The 26,870-nt window shown below is 36.3% G+C and overlaps 1 protein-coding gene across 4 annotated transcripts in view; it reads right to left on the bottom strand.

The window, feature by feature from the left end:
- CNTN5 (contactin 5) overlaps nt 1-26,870 on the bottom strand; it is a 1,290,695-nt gene that overhangs the window by 61,251 nt on the left and 1,202,574 nt on the right. For all 4 annotated transcript variants that reach the window (XM_077867587.1, XM_077867588.1, XM_077867590.1 and 1 more), the window contains one exon: nt 9,041-9,190. In XM_077867587.1, the coding sequence (XP_077723713.1) occupies nt 9,041-9,190 (150 nt within the window). The remainder of the gene's footprint in view (nt 1-9,040; nt 9,191-26,870) is intronic.

The following is a 26,870-nucleotide window of genomic DNA, read 5'->3' as shown; positions in this document are numbered from 1 at the left end:
TACTGTATCATATATTTGAAAGTTGCTAAAAGAATAGATCTTAAAAATTCTTATCATAAGGAAAAACTTACAACTATATGAGGTGATGAATGTTAAATAAATTTACCGTGGAATCCTTACAGTATATACATATAGCAAATCATTATGTTGTATCTCCTTAAGCTAATATAGTGTTATATGCCAATAATATCTCAATAAAACTAGAAAAACAAACAAAAAAGAAATATTAAGGCTTTAATAGCTAGGCATCAGGTACTGTGGTTGGTTATCAGGATCACAATGTTTGCACTGAGTACTCCTAATTTGCTTAAATTTCCTAATTACATGCAGATAATTAGTGGAACCTATGATCATTCATTTCTTTGTCAAGTTAGTGGGACACAGTTATCTCTGCAGTCAACCCTTTGGAGTCCACTGATTTTAATTATATCCTTTTATTTATAAAACAACATATTCATGGTATGTAGAAATTTGACTTAATCTTTCAGAGCCCTTGTGGTTTGAAAGTTCTATAATTCTTGTTAGAACCATAAAAGTAATATAATCAAACATCTAATAAATGATTTCATTGAGTTCAGAGAAAAACATTTGTTGAAAAACCAGACATAATTTCAATATAATTAATGAAAACCTGATTTAGAATTAAGCAGTTAGATGATTTTTTCCTTTGGTTGGCTACTAATAAATGTCATGTGCTTATTAGCTTACAGAATCAAGTTTACATGCATGGTTAACAGGTTAAACTCTGATTCTTCTGAGTTTCTTTCTCAGCAGTGCTGTTCCATAAATAGATAATGTCATTAGTACTCTTCTCTCAAGCTGCAAATGTCTTGCTATTTTAGTGCCTTATTTGGCACATTGCAATGTAGACTATTGACTTTTTCCACCTTGTACATTGGAAATATTGTAAACAGTCAGAGTGACCAAACTATACAGTATCTTAGTTTAAGATACATGACTTTAAGCATGAATTTCAAAGAACTCCTTCTAAGTGTAACAGTTTGAACAAAGTCAATCATGCTAACAACATGCTCTAATTTGGATTAAACAAAAGAAGACAGGATGAAATTATTTACCAATCTCTTTTTTTCCCCTGAAAAACTTCTAATATCTTTTATAGTAGATAATTTACACAGTTTATTAAATGATACAGCTTTATTAGAGAAGGGGGAGATGACATGTAATTTAAAAGTTTATTGGTAATCCAGCAACTGGTTTGAAAAGATGCTAAAGAGTAGGAAGAAGAAAGACAGGTTGTTTATACAGTAATGGTGGGAGTCAAGAAGAAAATAAAAAAAAACACAAGAACACATTTTTTTCCCTACCTGAATTGAAGTATGTAGCACATAAATATTTCAGTTAACTCATTATCATTTAAGTTTACTTCATATATTAGTTAAGTTTAAAGAGTTTCCTGGGACGCCTGGGTGGCTCAGCGGTTGAGTATTTGCATTCAGCTCAGGGTGTGATCCCGGGATCCCAGCCATCCCGAGGTCCCACATTGGACTCCTTGCATGGAGCCTACTTCTTCTGCTTAGGTCTCTGCCTCTCTCTGTATGTGTCACTCATGGATAAATAAATTAAGTAATTAAAAAAAGAAGTTTAAAGAATTTCCAAAACAAAAAGTAGCAATGGTGTTTCCTAAAGAGTTCAAATAATGCTTTTACTCCTATCAATAGGATAGATAAGGTGATGTGCACAAACTGGAGTGTGTTTCTGTGGAGTGAGAAAGAGCTGGGCTTGGATCTCAATCTTACCATTCTAGCTGGTTAGCTGCAAATATTTCTTAACTTTGTTGTCTTTCAGTTGCTTCACAGGGGTAACAGTTACCTACTTTTTAAAGTTATTTTCAAAATTGGTGCTTGGAACTAGAATTTATAAATATTACCTAATGTTATCATCTACTTAGATTTCAAACGAAGAAACTGGTGAAGTCTTCCATGATAAACAGTAAAAGTTCAGCATTGAGTCTATGCATATGTAATCTTGAAGGAGATTATTCTTTTGGAAATCTGGATAATATTGTTCAGATAGTATGGAATTATACTTTCAGTTTTGGCTCAGCTTGTTTTAATTTGGAAATCTAGGCAATATACCATTTTTTTTAATTTACAAAAGGATTATTTTAGAAAATGTAATATTTCTCTGATTTATGAATTTTCTTATAAATGGTAACAGTCTTTTGACAGCTTTTGCACAGGAGGTTAATATATGCAATAAATGGTGTTTACCTCAACTAATATTCCCAGCTTTATTTTTATGGATCCACAAGGAAATATAAGCAGAAGATGGGTAAAAAAAAAAAATCTTCAAATGAGATTTGTTGATGCATGTGATAAAAAGAGGAGAAGGAAAAAGCAAGAGGAAGAAGGTAGCAGGGAAGGCACGTAATTTAAAATCACTATCTTTGGTGGAAGGTTATAGATCTCTAGCTTTACTTCTTAACCGGAGACCTTGTGCACATTTTTAAAACTTTCTAATTCTGTTTTGTCATCTGTAAAATGAGGATAAACACTTCTTGCTTTAGAGGGTTTATGTGACAATTAAATGATATAATAAAGGGCAGGTACTTAGAATTAGAGCCTGGAATATGGTTCATGATTTATCACTGGTTTATGGTATAATGGAGATAGGAAGATATGAAAGTCATACTTGAGTGTCTCACATTTACTCCTGGGTTGATAACTTTTCATCACCCTTTATCTTGCATGCTCAAGTCTTCTACTGCTCTTCCATCACTTCACTATTAATAAGAACATGACATGCCTAAAAATTAGCCAGACTAAAAGAAAAAAGTCAGACTTCTTTTACAAAGGCTTTTGTTAAAATTACCATCTCTGCTTGCAAAATGCCTCTGAAAATGGAGACTTATTTTTTTGAATTTATTTTGTAGAAAAGACTTGCCTGGATCAAAGTGATTTCATGATTCAAAAATACTATCTGCTTCACTTAATAGTATTTTCTTTTGGATTTTTAAAATTATTTCAGCTGAAGGCTTAATTTTTTAATATAGTATTTTCTCAGAAATATATACTGGAGAGACCTTTAAAAACACTATAGATATCTGTCTTTTCTCTGCACACATCAGTGTCTGACAACAGTGGATTTTCTAATTGCCCCCTAAAAGTAATTCTGCCTGAATTCCATTTGGTCTGGCCTTCAAAGTCCCATTAAATGCCATTTATAAGGCCAATATGCATAATCCCAGAGAGAACTAATTCAACTCCATCTTATAATAGTATTTTATTGTGTTCCTTCCATAATTTTTAAACTCACTGAAATATTCTAAGTAATTATGGACAAGAGCTGTGAAGATACAAATGGAACAAAGCAAGATCCTTTCAGAAGTAGGAAGAAAATGTATAGTGCAAAAAACTATAATAGGAAATTAAATAAGACTTCTGGACTTGAGATAAGTCAGATGTAACCTCAATTGCTAAAGTGAGGTTGGCTAAACCAAACCACAGAATTGCTTAAGAATCACAGAAACCAAATTTTATGATCCTTTTCCATTGCCGCCTTCTAGCTCACATGTATAGGATTTTAGCCTAAGGAAAATTTTGGAAGAAGACTGTCAGTTTAGTAGATAAATGCACTCTGGCATCTCCCTCCAACCTTAGCTGTTGATAAGAGAGAAATGATACTGTCATTTTCCTCTAAAGCTACGAGAGAAGAGGAGAAAAACACTGCTGCAGAGGGTACAGATGCTTATGCTTACATCCTGGCTGAATGCTCTTGAGCTTCAGAATTTCGCAATATGACCCAGCCCCATGCTATACTACCAGAGTGGAGACCAAAATATATCTTGAGGACATCTTTGAGAACATGGATTTGGTAGGTAAAGAATGTGATTACCGTGGGTCAAATGGACACTGTGGAAGACAAGTTTAAATAGGCTTGTTGGGATCACACTCAATTAACCTGCCTGGTAGGGAATAGGATAATCTCCAAAGAACCCAAAGTATCCTGTAACAGAAAGAAGCAGCATGTGGACAAATGCTGTCACATACTGCACACAACACTCCATGTGAGTATTACAGATTGTACTAGCTAAGTAGATTTCTTCTTCTTATCTGGCCTAGGAAGTGCCTGGGGCAGCAGCTGGAAGGTGAGGGAAGTGAAAAGAAGAAAAAAGACAAATCATAGCCCTTGGGTCAAGCCCTTGAGATAGAGGAAGAGAAAGCATGGAGCTAGATGTGAAATTAAAGTTCTTATTTAAATTAAAATTGAGATTTTTTTTTTAAATTGAGATTTTTAATACTTGAAAATGAGACTGCCCTAATACCTAAAAGTGCTATATATATATATATATTTAGTTGAAGCTAAGGTCAGATGAAGCATAATGGAGAGCAATGGTGGTAGAAGAATAAAACTATTGTCTGTTTAAATTCTACAGAGTTCAGTCTGTATAGTAAACTACATAACTATGATTTAGTGCAGAGAATGCTAAGGCTAGGAAAGATTTTCATTTGATTATCTACTTGATACTCATATTTATCTGGTTGAGCCTTAATTTTTAAATGTAGACAAATTATTTTGCTTTGTGTGGGCTGAAATATGTGTGTGTCATTTTCCATTTCAGAGTCAAAAAAGAATGGCAGGTCAAAATGCAATGTGTTAAACAACTAGAAAGCTATATGAATGTGGAACATAATTTTTAAGCAAGTTCTTTCATTGATCGCATTTTTTTTCTGCTCCTTCTGTCTTTTCTATGCTATAAGAAGCAAAGAAAATGGCCACATGTTGGGACAATATCACAATTCTTTTATAGACTGATATCTGGGTAGATAACAAAAATAGCATGGTAAAGTTAAACAGAGGTGGAGACAGATTTAGGGGAGAGGCATGCTCTGTACTGTGCACCACCTTCTGAAAGGCTCTCTTGACTCCCAAGCATCAGGTGAACTGAGTGGCCAGACTTGCTGGTACATAGTCTGCAGCAGAGACTTCTCAACAGAAGGGCATCTTGGAGGAGCCAGATGCAGGCCAAGAGACTGGGTGACTCTTACTATATCAACAAAAAGACGTTCCATTGAACAAAGAAATAACTCCTTAAATTCATGATGATGATGATGATGATGATGATGGTAAATGGTTAATATAAAGCATTTACCATGTGCCAGGCACTATGTTAAGCTCTTTGAATACATTATATTATTTAATAGAGTGAGCTAATAGAGTAGTAGGTTGTGATTCTGTCTCCATTTTATAAAGTGAGAAAATCAAGCCTTGAGCAATATATATATCTTAACTATGTTCACTGGCAGTAAACAATGGGAAACATGGATCCAGATCTGCCTAATTCCACAACTTAAACTCCTAATTACAGGTAGAAAATAGAATCATCTTTTCTCTCTTTTTTTTCACTCCAATCTCTCTCTATTTCATCATAATTTGAAATAAAGAACTGCAAATATTGAGATTTATACCAAGAGCTTTGCTAATAATAGACATTTTTATATTGTAGAGAAGACCAAACCTTTCTAAATAATAGGTTGCATAGTTAACTCTCTCTTATCTCCTTTCAAAAATTGTTATTATATATATATATAAACTTTTACATATAAACTTATATAAAATTTTATATATATATATATATATATATATATATATATATATATATATATAACTTATAGTATGTTTGGGTGGCTTAGTTAGTTAAACGTCTGACTCTTGATTTTGGCTCAGGTCATTATTTCAGGGTCATGAGCTCTGGGAGTTGGGCTCCATGCTCTGCATGGGAGTCTTCTTGGGATTCTCTCTCTTTCTGCCCTTCCTCCTGCTTGCATGCACATGCACGCACAAGCATGATGTCTCTCTCTTTCTCTTTCAAATAAAATAAATAAATAAAATCTTTAAAAAATAAATACAAAACTTATGGAATGTAAAATTCCAATTAAATGATAGAATTGCTGTTGTTGTATTCATTTTTACACATTTTTCCATTTCTATTATAGTGTATATTTCAAATTCATTTCCTGAGATGTGATTTTTTTTAGTTGAATGTCCTCATTTTATTGTATTTATTTTTTATTTAATTTTATTTTTTAAAGATTTTATTTATTCATGAGAAAAATAGAGAGAGAAGCAGAGACACACACAGAGGGAGATGCAGGCTCCCTATAAGGAGCTTTATTTGGGACTCGATCTTGGGACTCCGGGATCACACCCTGAGCTGAAGGCAGGGTTCAACTGCTGAGCCAACTAGGAGTCCCGAGTGTCCTCATTTTAAATAATGGAGAAAGCATTGCTATTACACAACCCAAAATCATATACTGGTTTGACGATGGCAACACATTTCCAAAATTAAACAGAAGGTTACATTTATCTATCATCTATCTATGTCTATCATCTAATTAAAGCTTGTAAGAGAATTGTACTATAAATAAGTAAATATGGATGTATGCTAAAGTAAAACATATGTATATTATTATTTTGATATTCTACTAATAAGAAATAAGACTGAACCAATGTTTCTTATATTTACCGACTGCTAGGGGTATTTTGAGGACTGTAAAATTCAAAATGTACCTTTGAGTAAATTTCAAAATATATCCTAGAGGAAATTGCAAAGAAAAATTAACCTTGTCTGGTGTGTGGGAAAGAAAGAATTCCAAAGTAAAAATGCTTTACTAAACCTGCCTTGGAATTTAGAATATTCTGGTAAATAGGAGAATTTTAAAAGAACATAAAATGTTCAACTCAGTACCTTGAATGTGACACCTTTTCTCTTAGTATCTCTGTTGATTTTCAGAGATTACTTGGTCAATTAGAATAGCATCATCTTTTAAAATACAGGACATGTACTTAAAGAGCCAGAGTTTGCAATTTGAGAGGACATCTCTGGATATTTGTGTCCCTTTTAATCTGTGCTGCCTGATAAAACAGGCACAGATGTCAACACTTGCTTCAATGCTATTAGTAGCTCTAGCCCTGTATGGTACCAAAACACAAGAAACATAAAGTAGGCACTACAAGCCTTCCTCATTAACTTTTAAAGGGGAGCATTTCATGCATTTTTCATGCTATTTCTTTTCTCTTCCATGAGATTTTAATGGACTAAAGTATGCCATGTATATAGAACTCATAATAAAATGGAGAGGCAGGAACTATATGATTGAGGTAACTGCTGGAAGAGATGAGATGAGGGGACGAGTCTTTCAGAATGTATCATCTGAATGCAATTTAGCATGAAAAGTAACAGTGCTTTTGCTATAATCTTTTTTAATAGTGCAAGGGGATTCATACTTTAAAAAGTCTAAAAGGATTATTCATCCCAAACGGATTATTTATTTTCAAAATGAATATTTATAGAGAGCCTCTGTATTAGGCAGTAATCTTTGCCTTTGTTTAAACACAATTAGTAATATGCAAAATAAAGCAGTTCTTTTAGAAAATATGTGAGCATAAGTACTAATACTGGCAGTCATGTCAATATATGCAAAGTGAGTACATGAAATGAGGAATAACTCACCTGTTATACTCTTAATTAGTGAATACCTGTACACAATGAAAGCATGACTGATTTATGAATGCATGAAAATCTAACCAGGTAATTAAGGTTCAATTTAAAATTCACACTATTGAAAAAGTAGCAGAAAAAACAACTTGTACTAGACAAATCACAAAAGCAGAAAAGTTGGATTTTCTGTGAATGAATCTTTTCCAACATATTTAGGCTACTTTATCTTTTTATTTTCTTGCTTGCTTAATTTTTATATAGAAATAATATGAACATTTTTGTACAGTTATTCCTACTTAGTGCAATTAATTAACCATTTGTTTTTTTTTCTCTCTTTTTTAAAGGGTCAGACCTAGTGTGTTTTAGAGAAAGGATTCTTTTGTAATTTATTTTAATTATTATAAGCTTTGTTCAATTTATAAAAAGTCACAAATCACATTTTTTGGTCCAACGGACAGTTAGTCTTCTATGTATATGTAATTCTTACCTAGGTACTAGTGTGGATAGGAGCATATGAAGGAAATAAAAGAAATATTCCCTTTTAATCTTTCTACAAAAACATACACAGTACCAGTGCCAGACACCATTCTAGGTGCTGATGATAGAACACTAAAAAATTAGACACAAATCCTTATTCTCTGTGCACTTATATTCTAAGATTATTGAGATTCAGATGTTATCATTGAGTGTAAAAATGTTAAAATTTGTTTTTTCCCTCCCTGTATTTGCAATCTACTCCCTTTTCTCTGTTTTCAGATTGTTTTCATCAATAGTATTGACATTTATGTTTGACTAAGCTAGTGACCTACTACACACTTTTTAACATACAATTTTACAGAGACATGAGAGATGAATCTCAATAAAACTTTGTTCAAAATAGTCAAAATTTTACTAAAATTTTTAATTTATTTTTCTCTTTCCAGATGCCAGGCAAGATATTTTAAAATTGTTTTTAAATAAAGCAGTTTTTAAATAAAGCTGCTAATTCCCCTATGTGACTACTAGAAATATTTTCGAGATACTTCCTTCCAAAAGACCAGAAGGATGCTGTGTTTTCCAAGTCAGGAAGCATATGAATATTTATTGTACTCATAGATATCAAGCACTAGGCAAGTTAAGATGATGTTTGCCTTTGCAGAGTATAATTTATGCTAGGTCCGTTGGTGAAGGGCAACATAGAGGGTACTAAGGAAGTACACTGCCATTACAGCTAATTTGTAATACTGGAGAGAAAGAGGGTGGGTCTATCTACGCTGAATTTTATGGAATTACTATATCGAATGAGTATATAATTAGAAAAATAAACTAACTGGTTCAATTTCATGGTAACCTGAAGATGAATGCTAGGGTTGGGAGGAAATTGAAGTATCTAGATGGTTTTGTGGAAACAAGAGGAAAAAGATCTGAAAACAAAATGGAAGAATTTTTTAAAGGAAATAATTTCATGATGTCTTAGGTAAATGAACCAGGAAAAATTATACTAAATAAAGCAAGTACCCTGGCTAATTCAACTTGTTTTCAAAGTAGTTAGAGGCCTGCCAAATTGAATCAGAATTCAGACTCTCCAAAATTTCTTACCTGCTTCATTTGTGCGGATCATTCGAGATGGGGTGCTTGGATCTCCAGTCCCAATTGGATTGGTGGCCACCACTCTAAATTCATATTCCACCCAGGGGTTAAGGTCCACTGCCATGGCTGACTCTAGGTCCCCTGTTATAATTTCTGGGACTACAGAGAGGAAAGAGATTTTGTGGCATTAGGAAGACCCCGAAATAGTTATAAATGGCAATCCAGGATATCATGGGTACTACCAGAATCAGCAGACTGATGCATAATTCCTTATTACATATGGTCATGGTGTCACCTCTGGTCTCATTAGTAAAGTGAAAACTAATCTTCAGGGAGTAAGCACTTGCACACGTCAAAGATTGTTTTAGCTAATTAGAAATCTTTTGTCTCATCTTTATACATACATTGCTATAACATAGCTTGCCATTATGTATACTAAAAATCATTTTGTCGATCCCTTAGCCTCAAATAAGAGGGCAACTAGTGCTATTTGAGCAAATAGTTCTGAATTTTCTTGAGCAGTTTGCCTCTTGCAGTTCTGGCAAACATGCTTAGCCACTGGGCAGTTCGACATTTTTTTAAAATTTTTATTTATGATAGTCACAGAGAGAGAGAGGGGGGCAGAGACATAGGCAGAGGGAGAAGCAGGCTCCATGCACCGAGAGCCTGACGTGGGATCCGACCCCGGGTCTCCAGGATCGCGCCCTGGGCCAAAGGCAGGCGCCAAATTGCTGCGCCACCCAGGGATCCCCACTTGGCAGTTCAAAGCAGCAGATTAAGAATATACCTCTTTAATTAAAAACCTCCAGTGTGTGGGATCTAAGCAAAAGCTCTTCTTGGAGTAACTTTTGTACTATATTTTGATTTTATTAAAGCATAAAGTTGTCAATACAATTGTCACAGAGTGAAATGCTTTTTTACATAGTATACATGCTCTATTTGGGACTGATTTTCCTGTTCATTCATCTCTGCTGTCTAGGAAATATTTCTGCAAGAACATTTGTTACAGGGGTGATAATAGAGAAAAGGGAGAACTTCCCAAATGCAAATTAAGCAAATTTTAACATTGCTTACATCAAAATATGATCTCATCACTTCTTTTTGCAGCAAAACTTCTTTTTTTTTTTTTTTTTTTTTTTTTTTTTTTTTAATTTTTTTTTTATTGGTGTTCAATTTACTAACATACAGAATAACACCCAGTGCCCGTCACCCATTCACTCCCAACCCCCGCCCTCCTCCCCTTCTACCACCCCTAGTTCGTTTCCCAGAGTTAGCAGTCTTTATGTTCTGTCTCCCTTTCTGATATTTCCCACACATTTCTTCTCCCTTCCCTTATTTTCCCTTTCACTATTATTTATATTCCCCAAATGAATGAGAACATATAATGTTTGTCCTTCTCCGACTGACTTACTTCACTCAGCATAATACCCTCCAGTTCCATCCACGTTGAAGCAAATGGTGGGTATTTGTCATTTCTAATAGCTGAGTAATATTCCATTGTATACATAAACCACATCTTCTTTATCCATTCATCTTTCGTTGGACACCGAGGCTCCTTCCACAGTTTGGCAATCGTGGCCATTGCTGCTAGAAACATCGGGGTGCAGGTGTCCCAGCGTTTCATTGCATTTGTATCTTTGGGGTAAATCCCCAACAGTGCAATTGCTGGGTCGTAGGGCAGGTATATTTTTAACTGTTTGAGGAACCTCCACACAGTTTTCCACAGTGGCTGCACCAGTTCACATTCCCACCAACAGTGTAAGAGGGTTCCCTTTTCTCCGCATCCTCTCCAACATTTGTTGTTTCTTGCCTTGTTAATTTTTCCCATTCTCACTGGTGTGAGGTGGTATCTCATTGTGGTTTTGATTTGTATTTCCCTGATGGCAAGTGATGCAGAGCATTTTCTCATGTGCATGTTGGCCATGTCTATGTCTTCTTCTGTGAGATTTCTGTTCATGTCTTTTGCCCATTTCATGATTGGATTGTTTGTTTCTTTGGTGTTGAGTTTAATAAGTTCTTTATAGATCTTGGAAACTAGCCCTTTATCTCGACATCTTAAAAGCCATCTATGAAAAGCCCACAGCAAATATCATTCTCAATGGGGAAGCACTGGGAGCCTTTCCCCTAAGATCAGGAACAAGACAGGGATGTCCACTCTCACCACTGCTATTCAACATAGTACTGGAAGTCCTAGCCTCAGCAATCAGACAACAAAAAGACATTAAAGGCATTCAAATTGGCAAAGAAGAAGTCAAACTCTCCCTCTTCGCCGATGACATGATACTCTACATAGAAAACCCAAAAGTCTCCACCCCAAGATTGCTAGAACTCATACAGCAATTCGGTAGCGTGGCAGGATACAAAATCAATGCCCAGAAGTCAGTGGCATTTCTATACACTAACAATGAGACTGAAGAAAGAGAAATTAAGGAGTCAATCCCATTTACAATTGCACCCAAAAGCATAAGATACCTAGGAATAAACCTCACCAAAGATGTAAAGGATCTATACCCTCAAAACTATAGAACACTTCTGAAAGAAATTGAGGAAGACACAAAGAGATGGAAAAATATTCCATGCTCATGGATTGGCAGAATTAATATTGTGAAAATGTCAATGTTACCCAGGGCAATATACACGTTTAATGCAATCCCTATCAAAATACCATGGACTTTCTTCAGAGAGTTAGAACGAATTATTTTAAGATTTGTGTGGAATCAGAAAAGACCCCGAATAGCCAGGGGAATTTTAAAAAAGAAAACCATATCTGGGGGCATCACAATGCCAGATTTCAGGTTGTACTACAAAGCTGTGGTCATCAAGACAGTGTGGTACTGGCACAAAAACAGACACATAGATCAGTGGAACAGAATAGAGAATCCAGAAGTGGACCCTGAACTTTATGGGCAACTAATATTCGATAAAGGAGGAAAGACTATCCATTGGAAGAAAGACAGTCTCTTCAATAAATGGTGCTGGGAAAATTGGACATCCACATGCAGAAGAATGAAACTAGACCACTCTCTTTCACCATACACAAAGATAAACTCAAAATGGATGAAAGATCTAAATGTGAGACAAGATTCCATCAAAATCCTAGAGAAGAACACAGGCAACACCCTTTTTGAACTCGGCCATAGTAACTTCTTGCAAGATACATCCACGAAGGCAAAAGAAACAAAAGCAAAAATGAACTATTGGGACTTCATCAAGATAAGAAGCTTTTGCACAGCAAAGGATACAGTCAACAAAACTCAAAGACAACCTACAGAATGGGAGAAGATATTTGCAAATGCAGCAAAACTTCTTAAAAGAGTTATCTATATTTTCCTTCTCTCCTTTTTCCTTTTTTAAAATTGAATTAATATACTGTGATATATTAGTTTCAGTTGTACAAATAATGATCCAAATTTTATTCATTACTCAGTGCTCATCAGGATAAGTGTACTCTTGATTTCCTTGATCTTTTTACCCTTTGCCCTACCTACTTCCCTTCTAGCAACCACCAGTTTGTTCTCTGTATTTAAGAGTCTGTTTTTTTTTGTTTGTCTCTTTTTTTATGTTTGTTTTGTTTTTTAAATTCCACATATAAGTGAAATCATGGTATTTGTCTTTCTGTGACTAATATACTTCACTTAGCATTATAATCTCTAAGTCCATCCATGTTGTTGCAAATAACAATTTCTCATTCTTTCTTATGGCTTTTTAATTCCATTGTATATATGTAGCATATCTTCTTTTCTCAACTCTTCTATCAATGGACACTTGCATTCCTTCCCTATCTTGACTATTAAAAATAAAGCTGCAATGAATACAGGGGTAAATCTATCTTTTCAAAATATGTTTTCTTTTACTTTGGGTAGATAGCAAGTAGTGGAATTACTTATTCATATGGTAATTCTATTTTTAATTTTTTTGAGGAACCTTCATACTGTTTTCCACAATGACTGCATCAATTTGCATTCCTACCAACAATGCATGAAGCTTCCTCTTCCTCTACATCATTGCCAGCACTTGTTATTGCTTTGTCTTCTTGATACTAACCATTCTGACAAGTAGATATTTCATCGTGGTTTTGATGTGTATTTCCCTGATGATTAGTGATATTGAGAATCTTTTTATATGTCTGTTGACCCTTTGGATGTCTTCTTTGGAAAAATGTCTATTCAAGTCTTCTGTCAATTTATTTATTTTTATTTTTTTAATAATAAATTTATTTTTTATTGGTGTTGAATTTGCCAACAAACAGAATAACACCCAGGGCTCAACCCGTCAAGTGCCCCCCTCAGTGCCTGCCACCCAGTCACCCCCACCCCCGCGCATCTCCCCTTCCATCACCCCTAGTTCGTTTCCCAGACTTAGGAGACTTCCATGTTCTGTCCCGCTTTCTGCTATTTCCTACCCATTTCTTCTCCCTTCCCCTCTATTCCCTTTCACTATTATTTATATTCCCCAAATGAATGAGACCATATAATGTTTGTCCTTCTCCGATTGACTTACTTCACTCAGCATAATACCCTCCAGTTCCAAACATGTCGAAGCAAATAGTGGGTATTTCTCATTTCTAATGGCTGAGTAATATTCCATTGTATACATAGACCAAATCTTCTTTAACCATTCATCTTTCAATGGACACTGAGGCTCCTTCCACAGTTTGGCTATTGTGGACATTGCTGCTAGAAACATCGGGGTGCAGGTGTCCTGGCGTTTCACTGCCTCTGTATCTTTGGGGTAAATCCCAAAGATTGCTGGGTCCTTGGGCAGATCTATTTTTAACTTTGAGGAACCTCCACACAGTTTTCCAGAGTGGCTGCACCAGTTCACATTCCCACCAACAGTGCAGGAAGGTTCCCTTTTCTCCGCATCCTCTCCAACATTTGTGGTTTCCTGCCTTGTTAACTTTCCCCATTCTCACTGGTGTGAGGTGGGATCTCATTGTGGTTTTGATTTGTATTTCCCTGATGGCAAGTGATGCAGAGCATTTTCTCATGTGCATGTTGGCCATGTCTAGGTCTTCCTCTGTGAATTTACTCTTCATGTCTTTTGCCCATTTCATGATTGGATTGTTTGTTTCTTTGGTGTTGAGTTTAATAAGTTCTTTATAGATCTTGGAAACCAGCCCTTTATCTGATACGTCATTTGCAAATATCTTCTCCCATTCTGTAGGTTGTCTTTTAGTTTTGTTGACTGTATCCTTTGCTGTGCAAAAGCTTCTTATCTGGATGAAGTCCCAATAGTTCATTTTTGCTTTTGTTTCTCTTGACTTCGTGGATGTATCTTGCAAGAAGTTACTGTGGCCGAGTTCAAAAAGGGTGTTGCCTGTGTTCTCCTCTAGGATTTTGATGGACTCTTGTCTCACATTTAGATCTTTCATCCATTTTGAGTTTATCTTTGTGTATGGTGAAAGAGAGTGGTCTAGTTTCATTCTTCTGCATGTGGATGTCCAATTTTCCCAGCACCATTTATTGAAGAGACTGTCTTTCTTCCAATGGATAGTCTTTCCTCCTTTATCGAATATTAGTTGACCATAAAGTTCAGGGTCCACTTCTGGGTTCTCTGTTCTATTCTATTGATCTATGTGTCTGTTTTTGTGCCAGTACCACACTGTCCTGATGACCACAGCTTTGTAGTACAACCTGAAATCTGGCATTGTGATGCCCCCAGATATTGTTTTCTGTTTTAAAATTCCCCTGGCTATTCGGGGTCTTTTCTGATTCCACACAAATCTTAAAATAATTTGTTCTAACTCTCTGAAGAAAGTCCATGGTATTTTGATAGGGATTGCATTAAACGTGTAAATTGCCCTGGGTAACATTGACATTTTCACAATATTAATTCTGCCAATCCATGAGCATGGAATATTTTTCCATCTCTTTGTGTCTTCCTCAATTTCTTTCAGAAGTGTTCTGTAGTTTTTAGGGTATAGATCCTTTACCTCTTTGGTTAGGTGTATTCCTAGGGATCTTATGCTTTTGGGTGCAATTGTAAATGGGATTGACTCCTTAATTTCTCTTTCTTCAGTTTCATTGTTAGTGTATAGAAATGCCACCGATTTCTGGGCATTGATTTTGTATCCTGCCATGCTGCCAAATTGCTCTATGAGCTCTAGCAATCTTGGGGTGGAGTCTTTTCAGTTTTCTATGTAGAGTATCATGTCATCAGCGAAAAGGGAGAGTTTGACTTCTTCTTTGCCAATTTGAATGCCTTTAATGTCTTTTTGTTGTCTGATTGCTAAGGCTAGGACTTCCAGTACTATGTTGAATAGCAGTGGTGAGAGTAGACATCCCTGTCTTGTTCCTGATCTTAGAGGAAAGGCTCCCAGTGCTTCCCCATTGAGAATGATATTTGCTGTGGGCTCTTCGTAGATGGCTTTCAAGATGTTGAGGAATGTTCCCTCTATCCCTACACTCTGATGAGTTTTGATCAGGAAAGGATGCTGTATTTTGTCAAATGCTTTCTCTGCATCTATTGAAAGGATCATATGGTTCTTGTTTTTTCTCTTGCTGATATGATCAATCACATGGATTGCTATATGAGTGTTGAACCAGCCTTGCATCACAGGGATAAATCCCACTTGGTCATGGTGAATACTCTTCTTAATGTATTGTCATATCCTATTGGCTAGTATCTTGTTGAGAATTTTTGCATCCATGTTCATCAGGGATGTTGGTCTGTAATTCTCCTTTTTTGGTGGGGTCTTTGTCTGGTTTTGGAATTAAGGTGATGTTGGCCTCATAGAACGAATTTGGAAGTACTCCATCTCTTTTTATCTTTCCAAACAGCTTTAGTAGAATAGGTATGGTTTCTTCTTTAAACGTTTGATAGAATTCCCCAGGGAAGCCATCTGGCCCTGGACTTTTGTGTCTTGGGAGGTTTTTGATGACTGCTTCAATTTCCTCCCTGGTTATTGGCCTGTTCGGGTTCTCTATTTCTTCCAGTTCCAGTTTTGGTAGTTTGTGGCTTTCCAGAAATGTGTCCATTTCTTCTAGATTGCCTAATTTATTGGCGTATAGCTGTTCATAATATGTTTTTTAAATCATTTCTATTTCCTTGGTGTTGGTAGTGATCTCTCCTTTCTCATTCATGATTTTATTAATTTGAGTCTTCTCTCTCTTCTTTTTAATAAGGCTGGCTAATGGTTTATCTATCTTATTAATTCTTTCAAAGAACCAACTCTGTTCTGTTGATCTGTTCCACAGTTCTTCTGGTCTCGATTTCGTTGAGTTCTGCTCGAATCTTTATTAACTCTCTTCTTCTGCTGGGTGTAGGACCTATTTGCTGTTTTTTCTCCAGCTCCCTTAGGTGTAAAGTTATGTTTTGTATTTGAGTTCTTTCCAGTTTTTGGATGGATGCTTGTATTGCGATGTATTTCCCCCTCAGGACTGCTTTTGCTGCATCCCAAAGGTTTTGAACGGTTGTATCTTCAATCTCATTATTTTCCATGAATTTTTTAATTCTTCCTTAATTTCCTGGTTGACCCTTTCATCTTTTAGCAGGATGGTCCTTAACCTCCACGTGTCTGAAGTCCTTCCAAACTTCTTGTTGTAATTTAGTTTTAATTTTAAGGCATTATGGTCTGAGAATATGCAGGAGACGATCCCAATCTTTTAGTATTGGTTAAGACCTGATTCGTGACCCGGTATGTGGTCTATTCTGGAGAATGTTCCATGTGCACTTGAGAAGAATGTGTATTCAGTTGGGTTTGGATGTAAAGTTCTGTAGATATCTGTGAAATCCATCTGGTCCAGTGTATCATTTAAAGCTCTCGTTTCTTTGGAGATGTTGTGCTTAGAAGACCTATCGAGTGTAGAAAGCACTAGATTGAAGTTACCAAGTATAAGTGTATTATTATCTAAGTATGTGTTAACTTTGGTTATTAATTGATGGATATATTTGGCAGCTCCCACATTCGGGGCATATATATTGAAGATTGTTAAGTCCTCTTGTTGGATAGATCCTTTAAATATGAGATAGTGTCCCTCTTCATCTCTCACTACAGTCTTCAGGGTAAATTTTAGTTTATCTGATATAAGGATGGCTACCCCTGCTTCTTTTTGAAGACCATTTGAATGGTAAATGGTTCTCTAACCTTTTATTTTAAGGCTGTAGGTGTGCTTCTGTCTAAATGAGTCCCTTGTAGACAGCATATAGATGGGGCTTGCTTTTTTATCCAGTCTGACACCCTGTGCCTTTTGATGATTAGCCCATTAACGTTCAGAGTTATTATTGACAGATATGAGTTTAGTGTCATCATGATATCTATTCAGTCGGTGTTTTTGTGGATTGTTCCATTGGACTTCTTCTTAAAGTGGAATTTTGAGAGTCCCCCTTAAAATTTCTTGCAGAGCTGGTTTGGAGGTCACATATTCTTTCAGTTGCTGCCTGTCTTGGAAGCTCTTTATCTCTCCTTCCATTCTGAATGAGAGCCTTGCTGGATAAAGTATTCTTGGTTGCATGTTTTTCTCATTTAGGATCCTGGGATCCCTGGGTGGCGCAGCGGTTTGGCGCCTGCCTTTGGCCCAGGGTGCGATCCTGGAGACCCGGGATCAAATCCCACATCGGGCTCCCGGTGCATGGAGCCTGCTTCTCTCTATGCCTCTCTCTCTCTCTGTGTGTGTGTGTGTGTGTGTGTGACTATCATAAATAAATAAAAATAAAAAAAAAAGAATATAGGACCCTGAATATATCCTGCCAGTCCTTTCTGGCCTGCCAGGTCTCTGTGGAGAGGTCTGCTGTTACCCTAATACTCCTCCCCATAAAAGTCAGGGATTTCTTGTCTCTTGCTGCTTTAAGATCTTCTCTTTATCTTTGGAATTTGCACGCTTAACTATTAGATGTCAAGGTGTTGAACGGTTTTTATTGATTTGGGGTGGGGGATCTCTCTATTTCCTGGATCTGAATGCCTGTTTCCCTTCCCAGATTAGGAAAGTTTTCAGCTATGATTTGTTCAAATACATATTCTGGACCTCTGTCCCTTTCGGCACCTTCGGGAACCCCAATTAAACATAGGTTTTTCTTTGTCAGGCTGTCACTTATTTCCCTTAATCTATCCTCATGATCTTTTGTTTGTCCCTTTTTTCTTCAGTTTCCCTCTTTGCCATCAACTTGTGTTCTATGTCACTCACTCGTTCTTCCACCTCGTTAACCCTCGTCGTTAGGACTCCTAGTTTGGATTGCATCTCACATGATTGATTTTTAATTTCTGCCTGATTATATCTAAATTCTGCAGTCATGAAGTCTCTTGAGTCCTTTATGCTTTTTTCTAGAGCCACCAGTAGCTGTATAATAGTGCTTCTAAATTGGCTTTCTGACATGGAATTGTAATCCAGATTTTGTAACTCTGTGGGAGAGAGGACTGTTTCTGATTCTTTCTTTTGAGGTGAGGTTTTCCTTCTAGTCATTTTGCTCAGTGCAGAGTGGCCAAAAACAAGTTGTATTGGGAAAAGGAGAAAAAAGAGAGAAGAGAAAGAAGGAAAGAAAGAGAAAAAAAAGAAAAAAAGAGAAAAAAAGAAGAAAAAAAAAAAAGGAGGGGGAAGCAAACAGGAAAAAAAAAAAAAAACAACAAGCCAAAAAACAAAAAACAAGGGGGAGTATCCTGTGATACAGTATACTGTAAATCCCTTGACTTCCCCTGGAACTTTCCAGTGCTGCTTGGTCAATTATTTCTTTTTTCCCCTCTCGGTCTAGGTGGTCTTCTGGGGGAGGGGCCTGTTGTGCTGATTCTTAGGTGTGAGCACTTGGGGGAGCTGCTCCGCCCCCTGCCTGGTGCAGGGCTCAGGGGGGCTGTTCACCCCGTGAGGCCCCAGGAGGAACAGCCCCAGTGGCGGCGCCAGCTCTGCAGCCCTGGAGTCAGCTCCCGCAGTAGCTCCGGAGCTCTCGGTCTGCAGGGCCTGGAGGCTCCGGGCGGGGCCGCTGATCTGCTCAGCTGGGGCAGGAGCGTCCTCGCTGTCCTGGGCCCTCCCGGCCTCTGCCTGTCCCGGGGGGAGGCCGGATCCTGGGCTGTGCTCCGGGGCCTGCGCTGTTGGGTTCGCGCTCCCGCCCCGCAGCCCCCTCCGCGGAGCCGCCCCCGAGCCCCCCGAGCTGCTCCCCCCGCAGCCCCCTCTGCGGAGCCCCCCCGAGCTGCTCCCGCCCCGCAGCCCCCTCCGCGGAGCCGCCCCCGAGCCCCCCGAGCTGCTCCCGCCCTGCAGCCCCCTCCGCGGAGCCGCCCCCGAGCCCCCCAAGCTGCTCCGGGTCCCCCGTGCGCGCTGCAGCCCTTAGGGAGCTCGGGGCGCTCTCCCGGGGCGCAGGTGTCTGTTAGTGTCCCCGGGAGCCCGAGGGCATCCCCGCCCTCCTGGGTCCTGCTCCACCTCCCCGCGAGCCCCTTTCCCCCGGGAAGGTCGGTGCAGCTCCTGCTCCTCCGGGACGGGGCTCTCCTGTCCTGGGGACACTCGCCCCGGCCTCAGCCCGGCTCCTCGCGGGCCCCTCCCCCTTGGAGGCCTTTTGTGTCTTTCTTTCTTTTTCCCCGTCTTCCTACCTTGATAGAAGCGCGAACTCTTCTCACTGTAGCATTCCAGCTGGTCTCTCTTTGAATCTCAGGCCGAATTCGTAGGTTTTCGGGATGATTTGAAGGTTTTCTAGGTAATTTGGTGGGGACAGGTGATTGGGGACCCTACTCTTCCGCCGTCTTGCCCCTCCCTTCCTCTGTCCATTTTTAAATCAGATTTTTTTTTAGTTTTTTATTTACATTTTTTTTTATTTGTTTTTTTTTTTTTTTGGTGTTTTTTTCTTTTTTTTTTGTTTTTGTTTTTTGTTTTTTGGTGTTGAGTTGTTCTTTATATATTTTGGATATTGACTGCTTTCCAGATATATCATTTACAAATATCCTCTACAACCTAGTAGGTTGTTTTTGTTTTGTTTTATTTTGTTAATGTTTCCTTCACTGTGAAAAAGCTTTTTATTTTGGTCTAATCCCAACAGTTTAATTTTGCTATTGTTTCTCTTGTATTAGGAAACATATTTAGAAAAATGTCACTGTGGCTGATGTCAAAGGAATTAATTGCTCCTTATGTTTTCTTTTAGGAATTTTATGGCTTCAGGTCTCACATTTAGGCCTTTAATCCATTTTGAGTTTATTTTTGTGTATGATGTAAGAAAGTGGTCCAGTTTTATTCTTTTGCATGTATCTGCCTAATTTTCCTGGCACCACTTATTGAAGAGACTGTCTTTTCCCCATTATATATATATTCTTACCTCCTTTGTTGTAGATTAATTGACTACATATGTGTGGGTTTATATGGGGGCTTTGTATTCTGTTTGATCAATCTATGTGTTTATTTATGTGCCAGTACCATACTGTTTTTATTACTATAGCTATGTAGTGTATCTTGAAATCTGGGAATGTGATACGTCCAGCTTTGTTCTTTTTTCTCAAGATTGTTTTGGGATTATCAGGATCTTTTCTCAATACTTAAAAACTTAGTATTATTTGTTATATTTCTGTGAAAAATGCTACAGGCATTTTGATAAGGATTACTGTGGATAATCTGTGGATTGCTTTGGATACTATGGATATTTGAACAATATTTGTTATTCCAGTCCATGAGCATGAAATATCTTTTCATTTATTTGTGTTGATTTTAATTTCTTTCATCAGTGTTTTATAGTTTTCAAAGTATAGGTCTTTCACCTCCTTGGATAACCTTATTCCTAGGTGTTTTATTATTTTTGGTGTAACTATAAATGGAACTGTTTTCTTAATTTCTTTTTCTGCTACTTCATTACTATAATACAGAAATGCAACAGATTTCTGTATATTAATTTTGTATCTTGTGACTTCACTGAATTAATTTGAGTTCTAAATTTATTTTTATAGAGTCCTTCGGGTTTTTTTTGTATCATGTCATCTGCAAATAGTGAGTTTTACTTCTTTCTTAACAATTTGATTGCCTGTTATTAATTTTTCTTGATTGCTATGGCTAGGAATTCCAGTATTATGATAAATAAAAGTGGTGAAAGTGGACATCTTTGTCTTGTTCCTGATCTTAGATGAGAGACTCTGAGTTTTCATCACTAAGTATGATGTTAGCTGTGAGTTTTTCATACATGGGCTTTATTATTTTAAGATGTATTCTTTCTATACCTACTTTGCTGTGTTTTTATCACAAATGGATGTTATACTTTGTCAAATGCTTTTTCTGCATCTATTGAGATAATAGGATTTTTATACTTTCACTAGTTAATGATATATATATATATATATATATATATATATATATATATATATCATAGTGCTTGATTTGCAAATATGAACTACTTTGTATCCCTAGAATAAATTCCACTTCATCCTGGTGAATGACTTCCTATTTGTTTTGAACTCATTCTTGTGAAAGCTTAGTTATTATTTTACTAAAACTACTATTGTCAAAGTAACCAATGATCTCTATGTTGCTAAGATCAAGGATTAATTCTTAATCCTCATTATACTTCACATGTCAGTAGCATTTGGCATAGTTAATTACTTCTTTTTCCATGATGATTTTTTTCTTTTTTCTTCCAGGATATTATATTATCTTGGTTTTCTTTTTTAACCAAATGACTAGTTTTCCACTGTATCCTTTGCTTTTTTTCCTCTTCTCCACAATTTCTTACTATTGAAATGCTCTAGGGCTCAATTTTCATACTCTTCTCTATTTTGTGTTCATATCCTTGGAGATGACATGCAGTCTTATGATTTTAAGAGAAATTTATTCCAGTAACATTCCAGTTTACAACTCTATTTTAAACCTCTCTCTTAAACTCTATCCTCATATATGCTATTGCCTATCTGTTGTCCTTAGGGGCCCCACCTCCAAATATTCACACTAGGAGTTAGGGCTTCATCATATAAACTCTGGAGGGGGGCACAATTCAGTCCATATCAGGCAGGTTGCAATTTTAAATAAAATGGTCAGGATAAGTCTCATTAAGGAGGCTCATTTGAGTGGGGTTTTAAAGCAGATGTGTATTTAGTTATGCCAATAAGAGGAACCATGCCAGATAAGAGGAACAACTAGTGCAAATAAGAAACATTATATGTAGGAGCATTAGAAGATCATTGAATCAGGAGCAAAGTAAGCATTAGTTAGAATGGTAGAAGATGAGTTTGGATAGAGATTGATAGGATAAGTCGTATAGGACTTGGGCTTTCATCCTGAGAGAAATGGAGAGACACTGGAAGATTGATGTTATGTTTTATCTTTTAATGTGTTAGTTCAAACTATGTCGAAAATAGGAAGTAATTAACATTTAATGAGGTAATAGGGGTGAGGCTCTTCTATGATAGAATTAGTATTCTTATAGGAAAGGATACCAGAGCATTCACTTCTTATTTCTCCCATGAGAGGACACAGTGAGAAGGCTGCTGCTACAAGCCAGGAGAAGAGTTCTCACCAGAAATTAAATCAAATTGGCTGTCACCTAGATCTTGGAATCCCAGCCTTTAGAACTATGAGAAGAATTTCTCTTATTTAAGCCACCAAATAAGCCACCAAATTTATAGTGTTTTGTAATGGCAGTCTGAGCAGACTAATACACTGCCCCTACCATAATACTTTTGAATCTCCTTACAATATTTCTTTAATATTTCATTCAGTAACTTCTAAGATACTATATAATTTGTTTGTTTATTATGTTATCTGTTTATTGTTTGTCCTCACCGTGGAACATAATCTCCAGAGGGGTAGAGATTTTTATTTTGATTTGTTCACTCATATATCCTAAATGCCTGGAATACTACCTGGAAGGTGTTCAACAAATTTATATTGAATGAATGAAAAAGGAGTTCAAATTGTCAGGTATGATAAAAATTGGTACAGTTAATTTCTGTAAATGTGAAGTGATTATGTGAAGTAATTATTTCAGGCTTTACATTAAAAAAGAAAATATGAAATAAAAAATTCTTCCTCCCAAAGATACATGTATTTATATCTTCTTATCAATAACTATAGGTTTTAAAGGCTTTGTCCCTCACCCTATATCCTCTCCCCATCCTTAAATCTAATATCTCTTTAAAAATAAAAACATTTATAAAGTCTAAGTTCCTTGCTACTTGTACGCACTATAAAACAATTATAAAATGTATATGTTGAAGGTATTAATATTTTTGATGAAAAATAATTATAAAATGTATATGTTGAAGGTATTAATATTTTTGATTAAATGACATTCAGTATGAAATAAATTAAAACAAATTTGTTAAAATAAAATTGAGATTTGATTTCAAATGCAATATCAGGGAGGTTAAAGACAGTTGAGATGGTATACTAAAATAATTATTTTAAAAGTCTTGGAGGTATCTTTTTATAAGGATCTGTTTTTCTGGAAGTATGGAGACAAGTTAGTTTCAAAGAAAACATTCAGCTTCAGTGAAACATCCCATAACTAAAAATAGTGGAGGATACCATATTTATTCAGGGAGAGAACCCTGTTAGAATGCCTTTCCTTGTAGAAGAATTGCAACCTAGAATTTAATTAAATAGTTAAACGTAAACTAAAGAAGCCTATCTTGTTGACAAATTTAATCAACCAATCAATCAATGGAAAATATATCCGCAGATAGAAATATATCCACTGAAAGAATAGTTAAGAAACATGTTTGAATTAAGTAAACAATGACCAATTAATTCTATGATTATAGGTAATTGGTTATTCTTAAATAGACACAATAAAATACCAAGGCAGTTAATAATTCAATAATAATGATGAGTAAAGTCAGATTTCCAAATCAAAAACAATTTGAACAGAAAAGGGATCTGCTAGTGAAATTATCTACTTCTTATGGCTATTTTCATACTTTCTTCAAAATGAATAATTTAGTCACATTCTTAGTCATCCAATTTTAATCTGATTTTTGAATGGGCAATACTGATAAGTTAATTCCATGTTTCATCAGCTAAAAGGTCCAGATGCAACTCATTATCTTATTTGTCAAAAATAAGTAGTTCACTAATTTTTTTTTGTAATTATGGTGGTATATAAAGGAATCTTAAGTAATTTTTAAATACTATGAATTGCATTAACTTTATCACAGAGTCCAAACCTCAAACTAATTTTTTCCTTCTAACAGATATTTCTTCATTAGAGTTTATCTCTATTGAAATTTATTTTGATGAAGAACAACTATGAAAACAAAAGACCCACTGCTTCAAGGAAGCTGCTGTGGCTCTAGAGGGACTTCTTTACCTGCCACAGGCATGAAAAATTAGTGGTCAGATTTAGCTAGGGACTAAAACCATTGAAAACTATTACTTGAGAGCAGGCAAAAGTTGAGTACTGCTCCTTGGCATGCTTGCTTAGAGGATGGCATGCTAGACTTTGAGAAGTGAGTGACCTCATTAGATACTATGAAGGGCAAATAAAATTGATCACCTGCAGAAATATATTTTTGAGAAATATATATTTTCTTATTAATACAATAAAGCATAGATTTCTTAATAAGTAACTGCTGAACTAAATTTAAAAAGGAACCCTTAACTTAAAAATATTCCAGCCTTCAAATTATTTTAGAAAGATGAGAATGCAACTTTATAGTAGGGACTTCTAAAACAAATAAACCCCCAAATTAACATTAGTCTAAATGCCAAGACCTACACACACACACACACACACACACACACACACAATCTCTTTCATTTTTTCTTGTGCCAAAAATCTACATATATATATGTGTATACACACACACATACATATTTATATTTCTATCTATCAAACAACAAAAAGTAGAAATAGGTGAACCAAGATATGTGAGAAATCAAGATATGAGAGTAACTAGGAACCTACCTATGGTTGGGTTAGGAAGAAGATTAGATGTACTGGATTGCCATGACATCTGTTAAGGTAGGAAGGATAAGAATATGTGGATGGAATGAATGAGGAAACATATGTATGTATTGCAATGTGCCCACAAGGAAAATGTCCCAAGAAGTAAGGGAAGTGTGGCAAAAGTGGGCATATAGCATATCTGTGAGTGCACAACACCAGATATAAGATGAACCCATCTTCTGGCTGCAAAGCAAAAGGTTTAGGCTGTCACACAAATGAAAAGATAAAAGCACTGGGACAAAGATTAGAAGTATTCTTGAATAAACCTGTTTATGTGGCTTGACTTTATGATCTTTCCAGAATTATCTATTGAATGTAGAGATCCCCCAATTTCTTGGATCTACAGAGGTATCACAGGATTAGTGTGGAGCCAGAAATGAGGCTAATACACACAATTATATGTATTACAAATTAATATCTATATACATAGAGTATACTATGTTGATAATCAAAATCAAATCTATAAATTAATATAGGAACCTAATACTTAAAAAAAGTGAATTTTATTTTGTATGCAAATATAATTCCTCTCTCCCAAATTGTAAAATTTTATGCAAAACAAATTTTCTGTTTAAATAATTTATTATTTAAGCAGCAAAATGGACCACTCCACTTCTATAGCATTATGGTTAATTGAGTTTCATGGTTATTGCATTCAGTATTGCATACTGATTTATATTTCACTTATAAACAAATAAATCAATTTTATCCTTAGAAAATAAAATTACAAATTCTTACTCAGAATGGACAACTGCTTCTGAAGATTACATTTTATAGATATTGCATACTTTTAAATACCAACATGCTACATAAGTGTCTAATAACCATCAAGTGATCATAACTTCACGTATTCCTATAGACAGCTACACTTGGAGAAATGAGAATTTGGTTACAACATGGAAAGCAAATTATCAGGGAAGAAAATGACTTTAAGAATAGTGCGACTATTACACAAATGTCTTACAAGTAGACATTAAAATTCTGCCTTGTTTTAAACAATGTAACTTATGTTAGATTATCTTTTTCTTTTTTTTTTTTTTTTTTTTTTAAAGATTTTATTTATTTATTCATGATAGTCACACACAGAGAGAGAGAGGCAGAGAGAGAAGCAGGCTCCATGCACCGGGAGCCCGATGTGGGATTCGATCCCGGGTCTCCAGGATCAGCCCCGGGCCAAAGGCAGGCGCCAAACCGCTGCGCCACCCAGGGATCCCAGATTATCTTTTTCTAAGTAAAAAGTTGTGTGACTATAAAGAGGTAGCACAAGGAACTGGAGTAATGGAAAAGTTCTGTACCCAATTTTCTTGGTGGTTACTTGAGGCTTCACAACAAAATCTCATAAAATTTTATGGAACCACACATTAAAAATTGTATATAAAAATTTGTGAAATCTGAATATAGTATATAGTATATAGATCAGTTAATAGCATTGTATCAATGTCAATTTTCTGATTTGATAATTGTACCATGGTTATGTAAAATATTATCATTAGGGAGAGCTGAGGAATGGGTCCATAGAAAATCTTTGTACTATTTGGCAACTTTCACATTGACCCTAAAGTTATTTCAATAAACAAATATAAATGATGTGGTCCTCTCTTAGGAATTGAGAGAAGAAAGCAAGAGAGCTTTTTCTTTTTCTTTTTTTTTTTAATACAGATCACCGGGGGGCAGCCCTGGTGGCGCAGATGTTTGGCTCCGCGTTTGGCCCAGGGCATGACCCTAGAGACCCAGGATCGAGTCCCGCGTCGGGCTCCCTGCATGGGGCCTGCTTCTCCCTCTGCCTGTGTCTCTGCTTCTCTCTCTCTCTCTCTCTCTGTGTATTGCTCATAGATGAATAATAATAAAAAAAAAGATAAATAAACAGAGTCATGACATGTCGTGACTTCAAAAAAAAAAAAAAAAAAAAAGAGCACCCGGATGTGTTGGGGCGGGGCCCGGGGGGGGGGGGCGGCATGTGATAAGGATAGAGAATCTTAAGCAGTCTCCTTGTCCAGCACAG

The sequence above is a fragment of the Canis aureus genome, chromosome 23, assembly GCF_053574225.1.
Source record: "Canis aureus isolate CA01 chromosome 23, VMU_Caureus_v.1.0, whole genome shotgun sequence".
NCBI classification, from domain to species: domain Eukaryota; kingdom Metazoa; phylum Chordata; class Mammalia; order Carnivora; family Canidae; genus Canis; species Canis aureus.
Note: the sequence above shows the minus strand (reverse complement) of the source record. Positions and strands in the feature narration are given on the sequence as shown.